We start from the raw sequence: 20649 nt of genomic DNA, 5'->3' as shown, positions 1-20649 counted from the left end.
ATTCTTGTAATAGAAATCTTTTTTTAAAATGACGCAAAATACATTAAACAACAATGTTAAACCAGGCCCATAAGTGGATTCGGATGTCAGACCTGCGTGTTTGTGGATGCTTTGTTAACCTACAACTACAATGCAGCACAAATCCCTTTCGAAATGGTATTCTTTTTTCCACTATAACACAATAAGTCGAATGCTTGGCAGGTCTGTATCCTGCGTACATAGACACGTTAGTTGTAATAATATCTATTGAAATACCACCTTGAGTGGTGATAAGCCAAATTACACATCTGGAATACAACATTTGCATACAAAGTTGTTTGAGTACAGAATTATTGAGAAAAATCGTGGATTTATTTTTCTTGTAACCATTGTTTAAAATATATCAATCTTATTATGTATATATTTCCGTCTTTCTATTTTTTTTATTTTAAACTAAAGTTAGGAATTTGTTTTTGGTCAGTAATCGTAACTTTATCAGACTTATTAGACCCCTACCCAGATCAAGACAACAACCCCACTACCCCTGACAACATTACCCCTTGTTCTGAGTTTAAGAACATAGGCAAGTTATTGTTCTTAGGCCGAACTGGGCTTTTATGTTCAGTATCATTCTATTTCACCCAGTTTCAACCCGTTGACATTTTAAATCCCAGCTCCTGGGTGGGGTTCCTGATCTCCCATAGTGGGCAGGGAGGTACATACTGTGTCTTCTATCCCCTTATATCTGTTTTCCAACTTGGTTTCTGTCTTTGTCTTGAAATGAGATTACTTGGTTTTATCCTGGTCCTGGCCAGATGCCCTGGCTGAGAGGGAAACAGTCGAATGTATAGTTAGTTTTGGATGATATTTTTTTCATTTTAAATCATCTCTCTGTTATGCACTGTATTAGTATTATGCTTTCTTTATATTATATATGATTTGTAAAACATTTAGTGTGTTCCTCTTAGCGGGGACCTGTGCTTGTGTCTGGATGAGACTTTTAGCCTCCCATAGCGGGCAGGGAGGTACATACTGTGTCTTCTATCCCCTTATATCTGTTATCCAACATGCTTTCTGTCTTTGTCTCGGAATGAGATTACTTGGTTTTGTCCTGGCACTGGCCGGAATCCTAGCTGGGAGGGAAACAGTCAAATGCATAGTTATTGTTTTGGGAGATGATATTTTTTTCCTTGTAAATCATCTCTCTGTTATGTATTATTATTTTTATTTTGAATGTATAATGTAAGCATTTGAGTGTGTTCCTCTTTGTTGGATTTTGTGCTTGTGTCTGGATGAGACTTGTAGGTGATTTCAAACTAAGTACATTGGTGGTATGCTCTTGGAATCTACATCTGATCCCTATTTGTTCTCAATTCCCCTTTGTCTTACTTTTTCTTGGGTGCTTTAATTGTAATTCTAGAACTTTTTACTATCCCATTTTCTTCCTTTTTACTGGCGCTGATATAACCTAAATGTGTTGCAAGCGCCGTAAAATTCTTAAAAACAAAAAAACAAACAAACAGACTTTTAGCGATCTCAAACTAAGCACTAAGTACTTTGAGTATGCTTTTGGAATCTACACCTGTTTCTTATTTGAACCAATTCCCCTTTGTCTTCCCTTTTCTTGGGTGCTTTATTGTAATTCTAGAACTTTTTACTATCCCATTTTCTTCCTTTTTACTGGCGCTGATATGACCTTACTGTGTTGCAAGCGCCGTAAAACCCTCAAAAACAAAAACAAACAAATCCCAGCCCGTTGACATTCTAACTTCTCGTCAAGGCAAAAGTGGATACCAAATACTTAATAGTATTAGCTAAGACTCCTTCCGCACTAGGACAAAACTGTCCCGGGACAAATTTGTCCTGTCCCACTGGAGAAAACTTCTATTCAAAAGGGGTTCCGCACTAGGACAGGACTGTCCCAGGACACACCTGCGCGAATGCATTATTTATTTATTTTTACAAGATTCAAAAGTGTATTTGTAGGCAATTGCAACTCTAATATTTTATGAATCAACATAAGATACGACATGACGATAATGATTTTTTTACACTGTACAATGGGATTTGTTTACATAAGATTTATATAATCATGAAATATTCTTATAGCAAGAGCAATATTATTGCTGCTGCTGCTGCTACTACTACTACTACTACTACTACTACTACTACTACTACTACTTCTACTACTACTACTACTACTGCTACTACTACTACTACTAGTAGTAGTAGTAGTAGTAGTAGTAGTAGTAATGGATGAAATAGAGGTTGCATATTTCTGTGCTTTACTACGTGGAAAAAAAAGACAAAGTGAAAGAGAAAACAATATTGGGTGCATCCTTTAATGACCCAAAGATTGCTCAAGGGTCTTCTTCTTCTTCTTCTTCGTTCCTCTGATGGACATCTATGGCTGCAGTCCGATATCTGCTATGAAGTCTGTGGTCCGCTTTAGGTCCTCAGCCTCGCCATAGAGCTTTGTGTTGAGTGTTGTAGGGGTGACCCAGTGGTTCGAACGTTGCACGTTGTATAATGGGCAATCCATAAGCACATGTAAAGTGGTTTCATGGTCGGTTCCACATGGGCAATAAGGGGTTGTTCCAATACCTAGCTTTGTAAACATATGTCCTCTTAGTCTATTGTGTCCTGTTCGGAGGCGGAATAGAGTGACTTGGCTACTTCGCTGAATGGCATGGATTGGATCCTGCTTGTTGTGTTCCAGGTGTGTGTCATTCCTTTCTTTGTCTATTTTTAGCTTTATTATTTTCTTTTGCTGATGGTAAGTGATTGACGACTTCGGTTGTTCCTTTTGGGCTCCTTCTTTGGCCAGTTGATCGGCAATTTCATTTCCATATATACCTACATGACTTGGAATCCACTGCAGCACAATGTTTCCTGTTTTATCAGATAAGCCCTCAAGGGCCTCCACAGTGTGTGCGGCTTCAGAGTCCTGGTAATTTTCAATAGACCGGAGAGCATCATCAGAGTCTGTCAAGTAAACCACATTTTTCCCGTATAGTCTGTGATCTCTGGATAAGGATAGTTCTTTTGTTGCATTGAGGATGGCTTTTTCTTCAGTTTTAGTACTTGTGCACATTGAACCCACTGATACAGATATTTTTGTTTCTGTTTTATCTGTCCAGTGTATGAGTGCACCAGCACCTCCATTCATGAGGGGGCCGGAAACTGAGCCATCTGTATAAACTCTTATCCAGTTGGTCATTGGGTACTTTTTATCGATCATCTTTAGGGTTTGAGCATTGTCATTATTGCTTCGAATGTTTTTCTTGTTGATGGTTATGGATTTTTGTTTCTTTTTCCACGGTGGTGGTTTGAGATTTGGGACATTGATTTGGGCAATATCTTCCTTTGGTGTCACTTTATATTTGCTCTCTAGTTTTTGTCCCAAGGCGATGAAGTTTTCCCTTTTGAGTCGATTCTCTTTCTTTTCCATTGTACTTGGATGCAGTGGTTGGGATTCCATGAATTTTATCTTTGAGAATTGTGTCATTATTTTTAAATTTCGTTGTTCTTTGAGAGGTTTTATTCCTGTGTGGGTTTCAATCTTGTGAATTGGTGTTGTTTTCATTGCTCCAGTGATCACGCGTAGGCATTGGTTTTGGACTTTTTCAACCTTTTGAAATTGAGCCTGTGAGCACGTTCCCCATGCCGATATGGCATAGTCTATTGCAGGTCTTACATATCCAAGATATGTCTTCTTCAGGACGTTTGAGTTTGCTCCCCATTGCGTTCCAGCAAGTTTTCGGAGAAGCTGCATTCTCTTGTACCCTTTCTGTTGACTTTCATCTATTTGATGTTTCCAAGTGAGTCGAGGGTCAAATTTCACTCCTAAATACTTAGGCATAAGGTCTTCTCTCAGAATCTTTCCATCCAAAGTTAATCGCATAGATTGCTTTTTGGTTGATAAGCTGAATGTTGTGTATGTGGTTTTATCAGCATTTACTCTCATACCCCAGTCTTTTGTCCATTTGCTCAAAGCATCAAGAGTCATCTGTATCCTGGCCTTTGCGGTACCAATATTTCTTTCAGTGCATATCAGTGCAAGGTCATCTGCATACATGGCTGCTTTTACTCCTCTGCATTTGGTTTCGCAGATGTCATTGATAAAAACGACAAAGAGGGTTGGTGAGAGAACCCCGCCTTGTGGTACTCCATTTGTCATGTTCGTTAGCTTGCTTTTAGAGTTTTGAGATTGGACTCTTGCTTTTCGATTTGTGAGGTAATCTTTAATCCATGCAAACATGTTGTGTGAAACGTTGGCTTTCTTAAGTTTGAGAAGTAGTCCTTTTGTCCAGACTTTGTCAAATGCCTTTTCCATATCCACCCAAACTGTGACTGTGTGTTTTTTTTCTTGGTGCTCAAGGGTCAATTCCGTAGACTCTATGGTGATCTCCGATCTTATCCTAAAATGACTTTCTTGGAATCACCTCATTTTACCCAGGTGCAAATGAGTACCAGTTCGCTGATGAAAGTAATCTTTGACGGACTAGCATCATTCAAGAGGGTAATAGAAAGTCAGCATGCTTCGTACCCGAAAGGCATCAGTTGACTAAGTCACCCCGCCTAGCTCAATTTGCGGCGCTGCACTGCGACTGACGCCTGGGTTATACCTCGTCCTAGCTAATTTTGCGGCTGACGCCTGGGTTATTCCAGTCTTCCCTTGGAAACGCCCCCGAGAAAAATTTCCCCTATGGGATGAAAAAGGGAATTTTATTTTTTTTAAAATTTAAATTGTTATCTGTTTGCTCAACGCCACAGAAACATGGATAAGTTCCGGATTTATAAGCTTAGGAGGCAAGATGGCCCATGGTTAGCGCGTTGTACTCTGGACTCAGAGGTTCTGTGTTCGATTCCGACCGAAGACAATTTGTACTTTCTAGAGCAAGAAAATTTACTCCAATCACTCACTCCATTCAGGTGTAAAAGGGTACCTGTCAAGCTGGGATAGTAATCTGCGATAGACTAGCGTCCTGTTCAAAGGTTTTCAAACAAATACGTTAATTGTCCGCCTCACGCTATTGAAACCTGGATAACTCCTGCACCATTGGCTACAAGACTCTAAAGGACTTAATTTGTCTTACAATGAGTCCAAGTGGCTCAGAAGGACTTACTTAAAAATATTTTCATTGAGAATTCCCGAAATAAATAACGATAATGATACTTGAGCCCACACATTACCGAATAGATGTGCGACCGGTTTTAGACACGTTACTACTGTGTCACAGTGTGACACTTCTTAAATTATATTTATAAACATACGTTTTTAAATTGCCGAAAATGTTTATGTTGCTATGCCTTCTGTACGTTGTTTCATTACATAGAATTATTATTTTTTTTTTGAATTCTTCTTGCTTTTTAACATTCAGAATTGAAATAAATAAATAAATTATAATTGTGAAATTGAATGTAAGCTTCAGTTTAATATACCAAAACAGATAAAATGGACGTTTCGGGTTTCCCCTTCATCAGCAACACATGATGCATTAAAAACTACAGACGAATGAGATAATGTGGTAGTGGCGTTGTTAAGATGCATAAACAAAAACATTGATGGGTAGGAAATTGTATGCTACTTTGTGAGGAAGCGCGAATTAAAAACAGAGCAATAGAAATTTATAAAAGGTGCGTACTTAATTATGTCAAAAGAGGGGAGGCGGGGAGGAACTGTGTAATGCAGTATAGAAGACAGTGAACTAAAATAAAGTGTGGACTATTGTTGGAAAATAAATACAATGAAATTGGAAATAAATACAAAATATAAGGGATGTAGGTATTAATATATTAGTGGCATTAGCAGCAGCAGAAGCAACAGTAGTAGTAGTAGTAGTATAGTAGTAGTAGTAGGGATGCAGAAAATAAAGACAGACATTTCAATTTTGACACGGCGCCGCCAAGTCTGGGACTTTTTTGTCCTAGTGCGGAAGACTGCTATATTTTTCTACTATCACAAACGATATGAACACGGGACTGGGACAGTCCTGTCCCGTTGATTTTGTAGCATTTCACAACGGCTTGGGACACAACGGGACTGTTTTGTCCCGTCCCAATAGGTGCGGAAGATTTCTCTAAATTCTATATGTTACAGATTTGGGACAGGACAGTCCTTTCCTAGTGCGGAAGAGGGTTAACGAACGAAGTACTGAAAATATTGAGGACTTGGTATTACTGTCCTTTATTAATCTTTAATATATCTATTCACTTCATATCTTGTTGTTTAATATATTGACATCGTCTATGGAGATAAGTTTAAATGCAAAGTTGTGCTTTCGGCTTTGGAATCAATTTGCGTGTTGTAAAGCCGCCAAATTCCATCCCGTCTATACAATTACCTCGTTTACTGCCAATTTGATAACGCATTGAATTCGCAATGAATTATAATTAAATCTATCACTATCATTATGTTATACAGCTCGTCTACTCAAGACAGTACAACTTATAACAAAATTTTCTGAAGTTAAAGGACAGGTATCGACATCGTTCAAAAATGTTGGCTAAATTCAAGCTATTATTTATGGCACTCACTGAATTATCAAGATTATAACATTTTTTATAAAACTGCTTCTTAAGAGATACAGAAATTTGGTGTTTTTTTGCGCTGCTTATACTATTATGACTATTATAATATTTTTGACAAATTGAATACTAGTCATTCAAAACAAATAGTTACTGAGTGCTTACCCACTATTATAGTTATAGATTGAAAAAAATGTAAAAAAGGCAAAACACACGTAGACATACAATATACACACACACACACACACACACACACACACATCAAACAAACAAACAAAAGCAGGGAAAATACCAACAAAAGAAAACAAATAAAAAGGAACAACAATAACCCCCCCCCCCCCCACCCCAAAAAAGAAACAAACAAACAAACAAAAACAACAACCCCCCCCCCCCCCCCAAAAAAAAAAAACAAAGAAAACCTGCCGAATCTTCCTCTGTGCCTAGCCAACCCAAACTCTCGAGCAGGTATTTGAATGGGATACTTACCAATAGGAGAACACGACAATTGTTCCTTATAAGAAATCATTCACCATTCTGGAATAAAAATCATATCCCAGAAGAAAAAACCCCCACGAAATTAACACATACACAAACACACACACCTCAAACACACATACACACTCAACTGATTAGTTGACTCACAAACAGAGGAGGTGGGGTTTGTCAAACATTTAAGACGATACGGATATATCATGTAATTACGTGGATTCGAATCCAGCTCAGTAAAAACAAAAACGGAATATTGCCAAGCTTGAGTGTGAAGGACGAATAGTGCAAGCAACACTATTTAATTTGTCCTTACGTGCGGCAACGACGGTTGATGCTATTCGACCTTAAGGACGAATAGGGCTACCCCCGATCGGAAAAAAAGTGCGAAACTTGAGAAATGTTGCAGCTTTGCCTGGGCCCAAACCAAGGATAATGATCCTTTAAAATCTTTGTAACAACGCTATTCACAGTCATTTCTCAAGTCAAATAAATCGAGTCACTTACACACTTCCAACTTTAGTCATGGATCGTTTCGTTAAAAAATCTTCAAACGCTTAGTTCTCCTCGGCAAATTTTGGTCTTTTTGAGAAATTTCTTGGCAAATTTTGGGGTTTATTTTGGCAAATTTTAGGTCCCAATTTGGAAAAAAAAATGGAGATGACAGGTGTATTCCTCTTTGTTGGATTTTGTGCTTGTGTCCGGTTGAGGCTTATAGGTGGTCTCAAACTAAGTATTGATAGTGTGCCAAATGGAATTTTTAGGACACATTATCCGCCACCCTGGTTTGGAAATACTCGCCTTGACTGGAAAGATGAATGGAAAAAGAATAAGAGGAAGACAAAGAATAACGTATTTGAAAGGGATAAGAACTTGGACAGATGAAGCTGAGAAATGTGGCGCTGCTTTAATAGAATTGGCAAGAGATAGATCAGCTTGGCGGAAGATGACCTCCGACGTCTGCTTCAGATATGGAACTACATGAGATGAGAGGTAGTGTGCTCTTGGAATCTACATCTGATCCCTGTTTGTTCCAAGTTCTCCTATGTCTTACTTTTTCTTGGGTGCTTTATTTGTAATTCTAGAACTTTTTACTATCCCATTTTCTTCCTTTTTGCTGGCGCTGATATAACCTAAATGTGTTGCAAGCGCCGTAAAACTCTTAAAAACAAAAAAAAAAAAAAAAAAAGGTCTTACGACTGTGACCTTTGCCCTGAATGACCTATCTAAGGATAATCATTCGGATAGTGATTCATTGGAAAAAATTTCGGATGGGGTGGCTATTCTGGCTCATGCCTCCCATCAACTTGACTTGGTTAGGTTAGGCGTCAAGGATTTAAAGGCGAAATCAAGGAGGAACTAAGCTCGCTTTGTTCAGCAACTTTTCCCGTTAAAGGGAAACTATTTGGGGAAAATATCAGAGATAGAATTAAAGATCTGAATGAATCTGTCTCTGTAAGCAAAGCCACAAGGAAATTTCACCCTTATAAAAAGTTTCCTTTTTTAGGAAAAAGCCCCCAGTGGAAAAATCTGGGGGGCTCAACAACAACTTACAATCATCAAAAACAATCTCACCAGAACATCCTCGCTACCAAAATCAACGTCAACAATCAAAGAAAAAGTTTTATACAAGGTAATTATCCCTGGCGGTAGGACCAGACACTATTTCAATACATACTTGGAAGAATTTTACGTCAGACCCTTTTATTTTAGAATGCATTTTAGGCTGTAAAATTGATTTTAAATCTACTCCTGGTCAATCGTCCCCTCCCCACATAATTAATTTTAGCAAAGAGGAACAGAATGCTCTTAATGAGATGATAGAAGACTTTGTAAGAATGGGGTTATTGCACAATGTGAAAAAGAAGATGGTGATTTTGGTAATAATGTTTTCTTGAGAGAAAAACATTCTTGTAATGATGTTAAAAAATTCAGAATGATTTTAAATGTAAAAAAGCTGAATACTTTTGTTAGATATGTTCATTTTAAAATGGACACCCTCCAAACTTGCATTAATCTGGTTGAACCAAACTGTTTTATGGTTTCTCTGGATCTATCTAACACTTACCATACTATCCCTGTGCATGTAGATTTCACAAAATTTCTAAAGTTTACTCACAACGGTCAACTTTATAAGTACCTTGTATTAGCCCAAGGTTTCAGAGACAGCCCTAGAAAATTTACTAAAATCTTGAAGCCCATTATTTCAAACTTTCACAACACGGGTGTAGTAGTATGTAGCATGTACATCGATGATTTATACATACAAGGATCTTCTTATGAGGAATGTGTTCGTCATGTGAAATATGCCACTAATGTACTTAAATCGTTAGGCTTTGACTTATCCCATAAATCTCAACTTATCCCTTCTCAAAGACTTGAACATCTAGGTTTTATTCTTGATTCGCTAATACGACTATCTCTTACTGATAGAAAAATTGCTCAAATAGTTTGCTTTATAACTTATAGACAACCTCCCTCGCTTTATTTCTGTGAGAACCTTGGCTAAGGTTATTGGTTTTTTAGTAGCCTGTTTTCCAGCTGTGACTTATGGCCAGCTATTTTATAGTAAGTGTGGAAAGCGTAATTTTTTTTTTAATACATAAAAAAGGTTAATGTAAATGGATTCTTCTTGATAAATCATGGAAATAGCAATTTAAATTTTGAAGATTGGACAACAAATAAAGTTTTTGTGAGGTTTCAAAGTTTTGAATATTTCGCATACCCGCAAAATCACGCTGTGGGGCGATTTTCAATTGACGACACACAAAAAAACTGCAATCCCAAAACTGGAAATATGCTTTTTTTCATGAATTTCATAACATTGTGTGACAAATCACCCAACCTCATAGTCATTACTTGTGTATTTGTCACAGAACAAGACCACAAAGTTGACAAAAATTCACAAAATTAACATTTCAAACAACATTTTATTGTCAAATACCAATATTCAAGTTTACACAAAAAAATAAAATGTACTTGCATGTGGTCAAAATTATATATATGAATTCAAAAACATGCAGAGATTTAGGCTAATTATTTTCACACATCTCATATCATAAATGGTAATGTTACTGGCTCTTAAAGAACGCTTCAAAGCTCAAAACGGAGAAATGTGAGAAAATCAAAGGAATTTGGCTTCGTGCCGAAAACCACGATTACAAAAGCGCTCATAAAAACTGAACTACTGAAGGTACAAGGAAAAGCAAGATACCAAATAAAACTTCAATTTAAGCACTTTACAATGGAACCATAGATTTAGCACTAAATTTGAAATAAAATGCATTAATAAGAAGACATAAGTAAAATTTATGACTCAAATAGATAATTCTATGCCAAAATATTTTACGAAATATGTTCGTAAAATAAGTACCAATTAATGTACATGCAAACCAAAGACATCATATCAAAGCTTATTTCATGCAGTATTTAATGACATTATTATTGTAATAATTAAACCCTATTGCCTTTACCAATATGATTATGAAAGTAAAATTTACAACTCAAATTCAAGAGCGTACTTCCAATGGACCTAGACACAAAATTAATCGTAAATCACAAACCTACTGATGTACATACAAGGCAAAGACATCATATTAAAGCTTACTGGGTGGGGATCCTGACCTCCCATAGCGGGCAGGGAGGTACGTACTGTGTCTTTTATCCCCTTATATCTGTTTTCCAACTTGCTTTCTGTCTTTGTCTCGGAATGAGATTACTTGGTTTTGTCCTGGCACTGGCCGGAATCCTAGCTGGGAGGGAAACAGTCAAATGCATAGTTATTGTTTTGGGAGATGATATTTTTTTCCTTGTAAATCATCTCTCTGTTATGTATAGTATTATTTTTATTTTGAATGTATAATGTACGCATTTGAGTGTGTTCCTCTTTGTTGGATTTTGTGCTTGTGTCTGGATGAGACTTGTAGGTGATTTCAAACTAAGTACATTGGTGGTATGCTCTTGGAATCTACATCTGATCCCTATTTGTTCTCAGTTCCCCTTTGTCTTACTTTTTCTTGGGTGCTTTAATTGTAATTCTGGAACTTTTTACTATACCATTTTCTTCCTTTTTACTGGCGCTGATATAACCTTGTTGCAAGCGCCGTAAAACCCTTAAAAACAACAACAAACAACAATATTAAAGCTTATTTCATGCAGTATTTAATGACATTATTATTGTAATAATTAAACCTTATTGCCTTTACCAATATGAGTATGAAAGTAAAATTTACAACTCAAATTCAAGAGCGCACTTCCAATGAACCTAGACACAAAAATCATCGTAAATTACAAACCTACTGGTGTGCATACAAAGCAAAGACATCATATTAAAGCTTGTTTTATGCACTATATAATGATGTTATTAAAATAATGAAACCTGATCGCCTTCACCAATATGAGTACAAAAGTAAAATTTATGACTCAAAGAACATACTACCGATGTAATTAATTTTTGCATCACATCGGAAGTATGTTCTTGAATTTGAGTTATAAATTTTACTTCCGTGCTCATATTGATGAAGGCATTCAGGTTTAAAGATTTCAATAGCACCATTGAAGAGTGCATAAAATAAGCTTTAATATGATGTCTTTGCTTTGTATGTACACCAGTAATAATTCAACAACTATCACTATCATCTTCCTCATCATTACTGTCACTGTCACTCAAGTCACTGTCACTGTCATACTCCACACCCAAGTGGTTGCACAAGCTAGTGAGGAGAGTATGTTTGTTTCCAGTCAGTTTAAGATCTTTAGCACCCATGTGATACTTTCGAAATCGTATCTGAGTTTTGAGGTTTTCTATTGCCCTTGGTTGGCTCATCAATTTGTGAAGCTCTACTTTTGTTGTGCACAATCCACCTTGGTGTATAATTTCCGTTAAAAGTGCCAATTCTTTTTCTTTATCAGCAATAGCTTTTTTCTCCTTTATTCTTTCATTCTCCTCAATTTTCCTTTTTTTTTTGTTCCCTAATGGCCTTCACTGTCTCGTTGTTTTTTCTTTTTAATGATTTCCCATGTTTTCTTCCAGCTTCCATCGATCTTTTCTTTACTGTTGGTGACATATTATCTAGAAATGAAGAGACATTGTTATGCTTGCACATACTTAATGTGCTTCTCAAATGAGTTTCAGCAGTTCTACGTCTTGACATGTCATAGTCAAGATCACCAAACATCCTCTCTCCGACAAGATTTGTAAGCGAGCAAGTATCTAAAAACATTTGCAGGTCATCTGGCAAGGTATCTCCATAGACACCACCTGGAAGAAAATCTAAAAGCTGTCGGTCCAGGACTGTCAAACATCTCATTGGGATGTTGTGCTTTGGTCACATTTTTTCCTAGTCGTTTTTCCTATTAAGCTATCTAGAGATTTTCCACCACATAAACGGTCATAACTTTTTAACCAGTTGAGATAGAGCGATATTTTTTCACTCTAGTTAATGTTTCATTCCCCTTTATTTTTCTACGCTAAATTAATACCCATAGCCACTATTTTGAAAAATTCTTGCAAGTGCCTACTGTAGGTCCCTGCCACTCACAATGTTGCTTTGTATTTGTATACCTCTAGACTACTTTGGATGTGTGTTTATCTACTTCCTATCTCCCTGCTCTGCTCTCTAATCCACCATTTTACTACTTGGCAAGAACAGGCAAGGTGACAACCCGGTCTCGGATTTCTAAAAAAAAAAGAAAGAAAATTAACGAAAAAAAAAAAAAAAAGCAGGTTGACATGTTCAATGAAAATTTTAAAGCATCATAATAGCCGACATGGCACCCATAATTTATCAATAAACAATATAAATAGATGTACTGTAGTGCGGAGCTTAGGCAATAAATTTCACCCTTCCTCTTTACCCCTACTAAGTGGGGCTTTGTTGTCTTGTAGTATGACACTTGCATTTGGACAAGTAGGCCCAAGATTCAAAGTCGAGTCACTGAAAAAGGCTCCTTATTGAGTAATTGGCCATTAAAAGTAATGACTCTGTCGGGGAAAAGTTGTGATATTGTTGTGTTGCTATTGGCTTGGAGCCCCTTACAGAGCTTTGAGCAAGTTTAGCAGTATACAATCTAGCATCTGTGTCAGTTGCCACAAAAAATGACAAAAGTTTTAAGCTTTCAACTCACTTGAATATTTAGAACAAGTCAACAACCAGAAAAACTCGAAATGAAGTGGAAGTGAAATAAACTTCTTTCTAAAAGTAAAAGGTTGTTTTTTTTTCTTTTTAAAATAAATTCCCAAGCGGTGTCTTTATTTAATTTATTTTTTTTTCAGTGCAAAAAATAACAGAAAATCGCTGACGCATCAAAAGTTATAACCGCAAAAAACGTAAATGCTAGGATAATGCTCTTTATATATGCTCAATTTTTTTTTTTTTTTTGTCTTTTAGAAAATATTTTTTGTTGTGGATTATGGAAGATAACTTTAAAGACCGGTTGATGTTCATGGCTGACTTCCAAGATTCAAAGAACGGAAGTGTTTATTCCGGAACTGAATATTATGCACAGGAACACAATAAAAAAGAAGGATCATCAAAGGACCATAACTAAAACAATACAACAAGACAACACAATACAAGGATTGTTTCCCTTGTATTGAACATTAATATTAACTATATTACATCCCTTCCCCCTAAGATAAGTAAGTACTGATCAATTATCATAAACTCAAATGCATGGAAATAAAACTAATTTCAATCAACAATTTCATAAACATAATAGATAACAAATGGATTGCCACTTCAATTGCCTGGAGTGCAACAGCTACAATAACATAAGAGTAAGATGAACCACCAAGTCACTAAGACTTAATCACAGATTTAGCTTATCAGGAGGTTTGATCTGTCTAGTAGATCTACGCAGTAATTGTTGGAATGGAGATGCAGAATCCAAAATTGTGTCAGACACAGATTCATTGAGTTCAATGTTTTCAGCCTTTAATTTTGATTGATTGGATTCAGCCTCTTCATTGTCAACTTCACTAGCTTCTAGTTCATGTGGATCAATACATGTTGCTCTGATCTGATCTTGATGTCTGCGTATCACGACATCATCATTGGTTCGAACCCGATATGAGAGAGGGCCAGTGTGAGAGACAACTTGACCTGGTATCCACTTTTCCCCTCGCCCATAGTTTCGCACAAATACGTGTTCATTGACACTAATTTCTCTATCAACTGCAGTTTTATCATGATTTATCTTTTGACATACTTGATGATTTGATACTTTCCTGCAGCGTAGGATGGATCAAATCCAAGTGCGTTTTGAACTTTCTACCACACAATAATTCAGATGGTGCAACCCCAGTTGTCACCTGTGGAGTAAGTCTATAGGGGAGACTGGGGTGAAAAGTCCCAGGGGTGAAAAGTCCCAAGGAGGTTTTGGCCCTTAGATATAATTTTTTGGCCTTTCTGTTTTGAAAAATCTGGTATATTTAGTTGTTGGCCTATTTGGCAATAACAAGCGTTCTTTCCCTCTCCATCTTTGAAAGATAGCTACCACCACCTGTTCATCTGAAGCAAAAAGTGAAAATCTACCCTCATCAGAATTTGTGAGTATTCTTTTATTTTTGATTCAATTAATGTATGCATTTGTGATGTGACTCTATGGCCATTTTTGCATAACTCTGACATGTTTTACACTAATGCTGGTATTCATATTGGCACAGTTGGCTGCAAATCAGGCCAACCCCCTATCGGGGTGAAAAGTCCCAGTGTTGGGGGAAAAAGTCCCACTGGGACTTTTCACCCCGGGCTGCTGCAACACCTGAGGATGTCTATATAAACATATAAATAATAATAATAATATATAATAATAATAATAATAATAATAATAATAATAATAATAATAATAATAATAATAATAATAAATAATAATAAATATGATTTCTATCTGCGCCTATCCCAAGAGGCTCTAGGCGCTCATTCATACACTCATTCATAAACACTTGTACCAAAAGACAAGGGGACTTTTACTCTAAAAATAATCTAAAAAGATATGTTTTTAAAGATTTTTTAAAAGTAATAAAATAATCATAACTGTGAAGTTTCATGGCTTCCATTCTTCCATTTTTATGATAGGGAGTAGTGATGATGATAATTTGTAATGGTAAACTCACACATTTTGTTTATTTCCCCAGAACTATGCCAAGGAACTACGTCCGAACAACCACGAGGGGCTCCTTCACGAAAGACACGATGGCATCAGCTGTGGCGGCCGTGCTTGGGGGAATGTCTTCCCGAAAAGCAGCAGATGAGTTTGATATCAACTATAAGACGCTGCAACGCTATGTCAAACTACACAGGGCTGAAGGTAGCATCAACAGTGGCAGCTTCGGCTATGGCTCAGAGAAGAAGCGCATCTTCACAGATGACCAAGAGCAGATCATTCTCCAGTATGTTCTGGAAGCCTCCTCCATCTATTATGGACTCACGCTGGAAGACCTTCGAGGATTAGCCTATGAGGTGGCTGTTAAGAATCAAATTCCAGTCCCAGAATCATGGACTGCCAATAGGGCTGCAGGAGAGGACTGGCTCTATGGATTCAGAACACGCAACAAAGACAGTCTCAGTTTGCGAAACCCCGAAGCGACATCATTAAACAGAATGCAAGCGTTCAACAAGACCAATGTGAATACATTCTTTGACAATCTAGAACATGTAATGGCAGTGTATAAGTTTGCACCACAGTGTATCTGGAATATCGACGAGACAGGATGCTCCACGGTTCAGAAGCCCAAACGACAGCTGGCGAGGAAAGGAGAAAAACGTGTCGGGTCTGTGGTCTCTCAGGAAAAGGGATGTACGGTCACACTCTGTGGGGCAGTGAATGCCCTTGGCAACAGCATGCCTCCATACCTTATTTTTCCACGAGTAAATGTACAAGAACACTGGTCAACAACTGCCCCACCAGGATCCCTTTGCGACTCTCACCCCAAAGCTTCAGGGTGGATGACATCCGAGAACTTCTTGCGTTTTCTGCAGCACTTTCAGAAACACGCTAAACCATCAGCTGCGCATCCAGTGCTGTTGATTCTTGACAACCATGCTTCGCATTGTGGTGAGAATGTTATTGCTTTTTGTAAGGAAAACAACATCACCCTGCTCTCATTTCCGCCACATTGCTCGCATCAGATGCAGCCCCTGGATGTTTCTGTCTACGGGCCATTTCAGACCTTCTACGACTACGCTGTCGACAGGTGGTGCAAGGATCCACAAAATACTGGCAAACAGATGTCCATCCACACTGTGCCTCAAATTATATCTTATGCATTCCCAAAGGCTTTCACCCCAGCAAATATCACAGCTGGCTTTCGTGCAACCGGGATTTTTCCCACAGATAGGAACATTTTCTCTGACGACAAGTTCTTACCAACATTTTCAACAGATCGACCACAACCTGCGCCTGCGACCCTAAACCAGCCATCAATGAGCACTGGAACTGCAACAACCGAAGCTGAAAAATCTATCAGCAAAGGTTTTGTATCGCCGAAAGAAATTCGTCCCTTCCCCAAAGCAACAGCTCGCCCAGAGGAAAAAAAACAACGGAAAACAGTTAAGTCAACTATTTTGACTTTGACCCCAGAGAAGCGACCAGGCAACTATCAACAGTCTTTGGTTGTCGAAACAGAAGTGGCTTCAAAGAGAAAACGGCTGCAATATGACTCTGAGAGTGATGATGAGGCTAACTGTGCCCTTGATTCAATTCTGGAAAAAGCAGACAAATTGAACGAAGAGGACGACGTTGAGGTTCAGGAAGAAGAAGACCTGAACGAGGCCCTCCTCCTTTCCTCCTCTATGGAAGAACAGGACCTGTCCCTCCTCAAGCTGGAAGACTTTGTGTTCTTTAGATGCGAAGGAAAGAAGGGCAATGTATTCTACACAGGGATCGTGAAAAGTGCTATGGATGAGGACGGGGACTTCGAAATTGAATTCCTCAAACGAAGTGAAAAAGTAAAGAACAAATTTATTAATTTCTCCAATGAGGAGATCTGGTCTGTCCACAAAAAGCAAATTATTACAAAGCTGTGCAAATCTGATGTGATCGGTACCCAAAGAACGAAGAGTGGACACGTGTTTAAAGATGATATTGTGAAATATGCTCAATAGACTAGCCCAGCTGAGCCTTATCGAATGTCTTTCTTTGATATTCTTTTCAAAGTTCCAACATTCCCTGTAATGTACATTTTTAATTTTTTAAATTGCTATTACACTTGATTTCAATGTCATGTATTCCCTTTTGTTAATAAAATGTTTCAGACGAAGAGGTTTTTCAAAAAAAAAAAGAAGTTTTTCATGGATGGAGAAGTGAAACCTGATTAAACAGGAGAATAATGATCGATGAAACTTACATACAAATCATTACCAGGTTTTAATGACAAAAAATGTTGTCATTGTCATTATGAACAAATTGATAACATCTTACTTCTTGATCATAATTTTCTTGGCTAAATTAGATTTCACTGGGTTGGGACTTTTTACCCCGGGAGGTGGGACATTTCACCCCGGCCTGGGGGGAAAAGTCCCACTTCAAATTTTTATAAACTTTAGCCTGTAACTAAGTCCCTGTGCACAGTGTACTGAAATAACTCTGCATGCATACAAAAGAGACCTGTATGTTGTGTGTGGAGCAACATCAACTTGCAAGAGCTCATATTTGTTGAATTAGATGGCCAAATACAGATTTTGGGACTTTTCACCCCGGTCTCCCCTACTTTGTGAGGAACCTATTGATCCTTTCTCTCAAACTAAATTTGTTGCCCATTTTAATAATAGCAGATTTAAATGTACCCACTGCTTTCTCTGCCAACCCGTTACTTGCAGGATGGTATGGAGATGTAGTAATGTGTTCAATGCCATTTGCTGAACAAAATTGTTTAAATTCTGAACTAGTAAAGCTTGGACCGTTGTCCGAAACTATTTGGTCAGGTAACCCGTGTGAACCAAAAATTTCTTTTAACTCAATAATTGTTTGCTGGGAAGTGATGCTGTCCATCATTTTAACTTCCAACCACTTTGAGTGGGCGTCAATGAGTAGTAGAAACATCTTATTTAGAAATGGTCCGGCAAAATCAACATGAACTCGTTTCCACGGCTCAGTTGGCCAGTCCCAATTATGGAGTGGAGCTTTTGCTGGATTCTTAGCGTGTTTCTGGCAGCTAGCACACATTTTTACGAATTTTTCAATGTCCGAATCCATATGTGGCCACCACAGCCACGACCTCGCTAAACTTTTCATTTTATAGGTACCAACATGAGGTTCATGTAACAATTTCAGAATGTTAGACTGTAATGACAATGGTACAATGACTCTAGATCCCCAAAGAATGCAGTTATTTTCAATGCTCATTTCATTCATTCTTCTTTTGTAAGGAATTAGTTCTTCAGATACCTCATTTGGCCAGCCTATTTTACAATATTGATAAACCAATTGTAAACAATCATCTTTCATAGTTTCTCTGGCTATGTCATCTGCATTAGCAAAAGAATTGTCAATAATAGTAAATATTACATTTAGACTTTCAGGCACGTACGGTGCTGTTTGTTCTTCCAACGGTAGGCGACTCAATGCATCCGCATTATTTTCATTTCCCGGTTTGTATTTCAAGTGATAAGTGTATGCAGCAAGAGTAATGGCCCATCTCTGGACTCTGGGTGAGGCGTGCTCTGGAAGAGACTTATGCTCACCGAAGAGACCCAAGAGTGGCTTATGGTCAGTAATGATTGTGAAATCTCTGCCATACACAAATTTGTGAAATTTCTTTACTCCAAATATAATGGATAGAGCTTCCTTGTCAATCTGAGAGTAATTTTTCTCTGCTTTATTCAAAGTTCGACTTGAAAATGCAATGGGTCGCTCACCGTTTTCATCTTCATGAGAAAGTACTGCTCCGATGCCATCAGGAGAAGCATCGCAAGTTAGAATCAATCTTTTATCAGGAATATAGTGAACCAAAAGGTTTTCAGAACTCAAAATATCTTTAGCCTGTTGGAATGCTTTATCTCGAGCTTTGCTCCAGTGCCAGGATTTACCCTTTTGCAAAAGCGTGTACAAGGGGGACAAAATCTGAGCTAAGTTACCAATGAATTTCGAGTAGTAATTGATAAGACCCAAAAATGCTTTAAGTTGTTGTACGTTTTGAGGTTTTGGTGCCTTTTTCACAGCTCTGATTTTCTCCACCTGTGGCTTCAATCCTTCTTTACATAATTTGAAACCCAAGAAATTGATTTCTTTCTTCATAAATTGACATTTCTGATAATTAATTCTCAATCCCTTTTGTTTAACCAAATTCAAAACAGTATTCAATGTTTGCAAATGTTCATCATCATTTTTGCCTGTAACATAAATGTTATCAAAGTAAACACATACATTTGGGATATTCATAAACAAAGAGTCCATTACTGCCTGGAAAATTCCAGGACTAGAATAAATACCAAAACAAAGTCTATTGTACTGGTAAAGTCCTCTGTGTGTGTTTATCGTGGTTAGCGGTCTAGATTCAGGGTCTAACTCCAATTGCATATACGCATGCGACAAGTCAATTTCCGAATATGTGTCACCATTTGTAAGTTTTTGTGCCAAATCCTCAATACTAGGAATTGGGTGCCTGTTTAGTTCTATTTGCTGATTTATCGTAACCTTATAATCACCACAAATTCTTATAGTATTATCTTTTTTTAAAACAGGTACTATGGGCGATGCCCACTCTGAACTTTCAACTTTTGAAATAATACCACATTTTTCCAGTCTCGTTAACTCATTGTCTATCTTTTCCCTCATGGCAAAAGGAGGAACTCGAGCCTTACAGTATTTTGGTGTACTGCGATCTGATAAATGGATTTTCACGGACCTGTCATTCAACAGCGCCGAATCGCCAAACACATCCTGGTTTTCACGAATAACACTGTCTAATGTTTGAGGCTTAGTATTGAAAACACTAAAAATAGATGACCAATCTAGCGTAATGTACTCAAGCCAATTTCTTCCAAGAAGAGGTTACTCAAACCAATTTCTTCCAAGAAGAGGTGGGCCATCCCCTTCAACCACAATTATGGGCAAACTGTAGAATCGATCCTGGTAGTTGACGCGAACCATACACTCTCCTGTGACGTTAACTGATTGCCCTGTGTACGTACTCAAGCGCTTATTCGAATTTTTGAGTGGTAAACCAACATTTTTCTCGAAATCAGCTTTTGTCATTATCGATAACGAAGCTCCAGTGTCAACTTGAAATTTAACCGAAACGTCCTCCACCTTCAAGTTTACATAAACCGGTTTGCTGTTTGTTTTGTCTCGAGACGAATACAGCTGAAACAAGTAGTCATCTGTTGATGAAGATTGCTCATCTAGGTCCCGATTTTGCGACACGTAGTGGTTCTTGTGATTACGAACTGCGCTCTTATTCGAGAAACATGCAGAAGCTATATGACCTACACGGTTACATTTGTAACAAATAGCGTTCTTGAATTTGCACCTCGTAGGTGAATGCGGACCCGAACAACGATGACACTTGTTGTTTGTAGATGACCCAGATGACGATTTCTGGTGCCAAGACTGTACATTAGGTGCATTTTGGTGCGAAGGCGATGCTTTGAACGAGTGTCGACTTGACCATGATGCACTTCTGTGTGATGACGGACTATTAAAATTTCGGTG

General features: G+C 37.8%; 1 protein-coding gene across 1 annotated transcript; it reads left to right on the top strand.

The window, feature by feature from the left end:
- Window positions 1-14295: 14295 nt before the first annotated feature.
- On the top strand, window positions 14296-17260 carry LOC144979556 (uncharacterized). The gene is made up of 2 exons (XM_078926287.1): window positions 14296-14545; window positions 15134-17260. Exon 2 carries the CDS (start codon window positions 15138-15140, stop codon window positions 17100-17102), a length of 1965 nt encoding a protein of 654 aa, XP_078782413.1. The 5' UTR covers window positions 14296-14545; window positions 15134-15137; the 3' UTR covers window positions 17103-17260.
- Window positions 17261-20649: the final 3389 nt, after the last annotated feature.

This window comes from Berghia stephanieae, chromosome 1 (assembly GCF_034508935.2).
Source record: "Berghia stephanieae isolate SIO BIC M18660-M18661 chromosome 1, UCSD_Bste_1.3, whole genome shotgun sequence".
In the NCBI taxonomy this organism is placed as follows: Eukaryota; Metazoa; Mollusca; class Gastropoda; order Nudibranchia; family Aeolidiidae; genus Berghia; species Berghia stephanieae.
The sequence above is the reverse complement of the archived record's forward strand: the minus strand, read 5'-3'. Positions and strand labels throughout refer to the sequence as shown.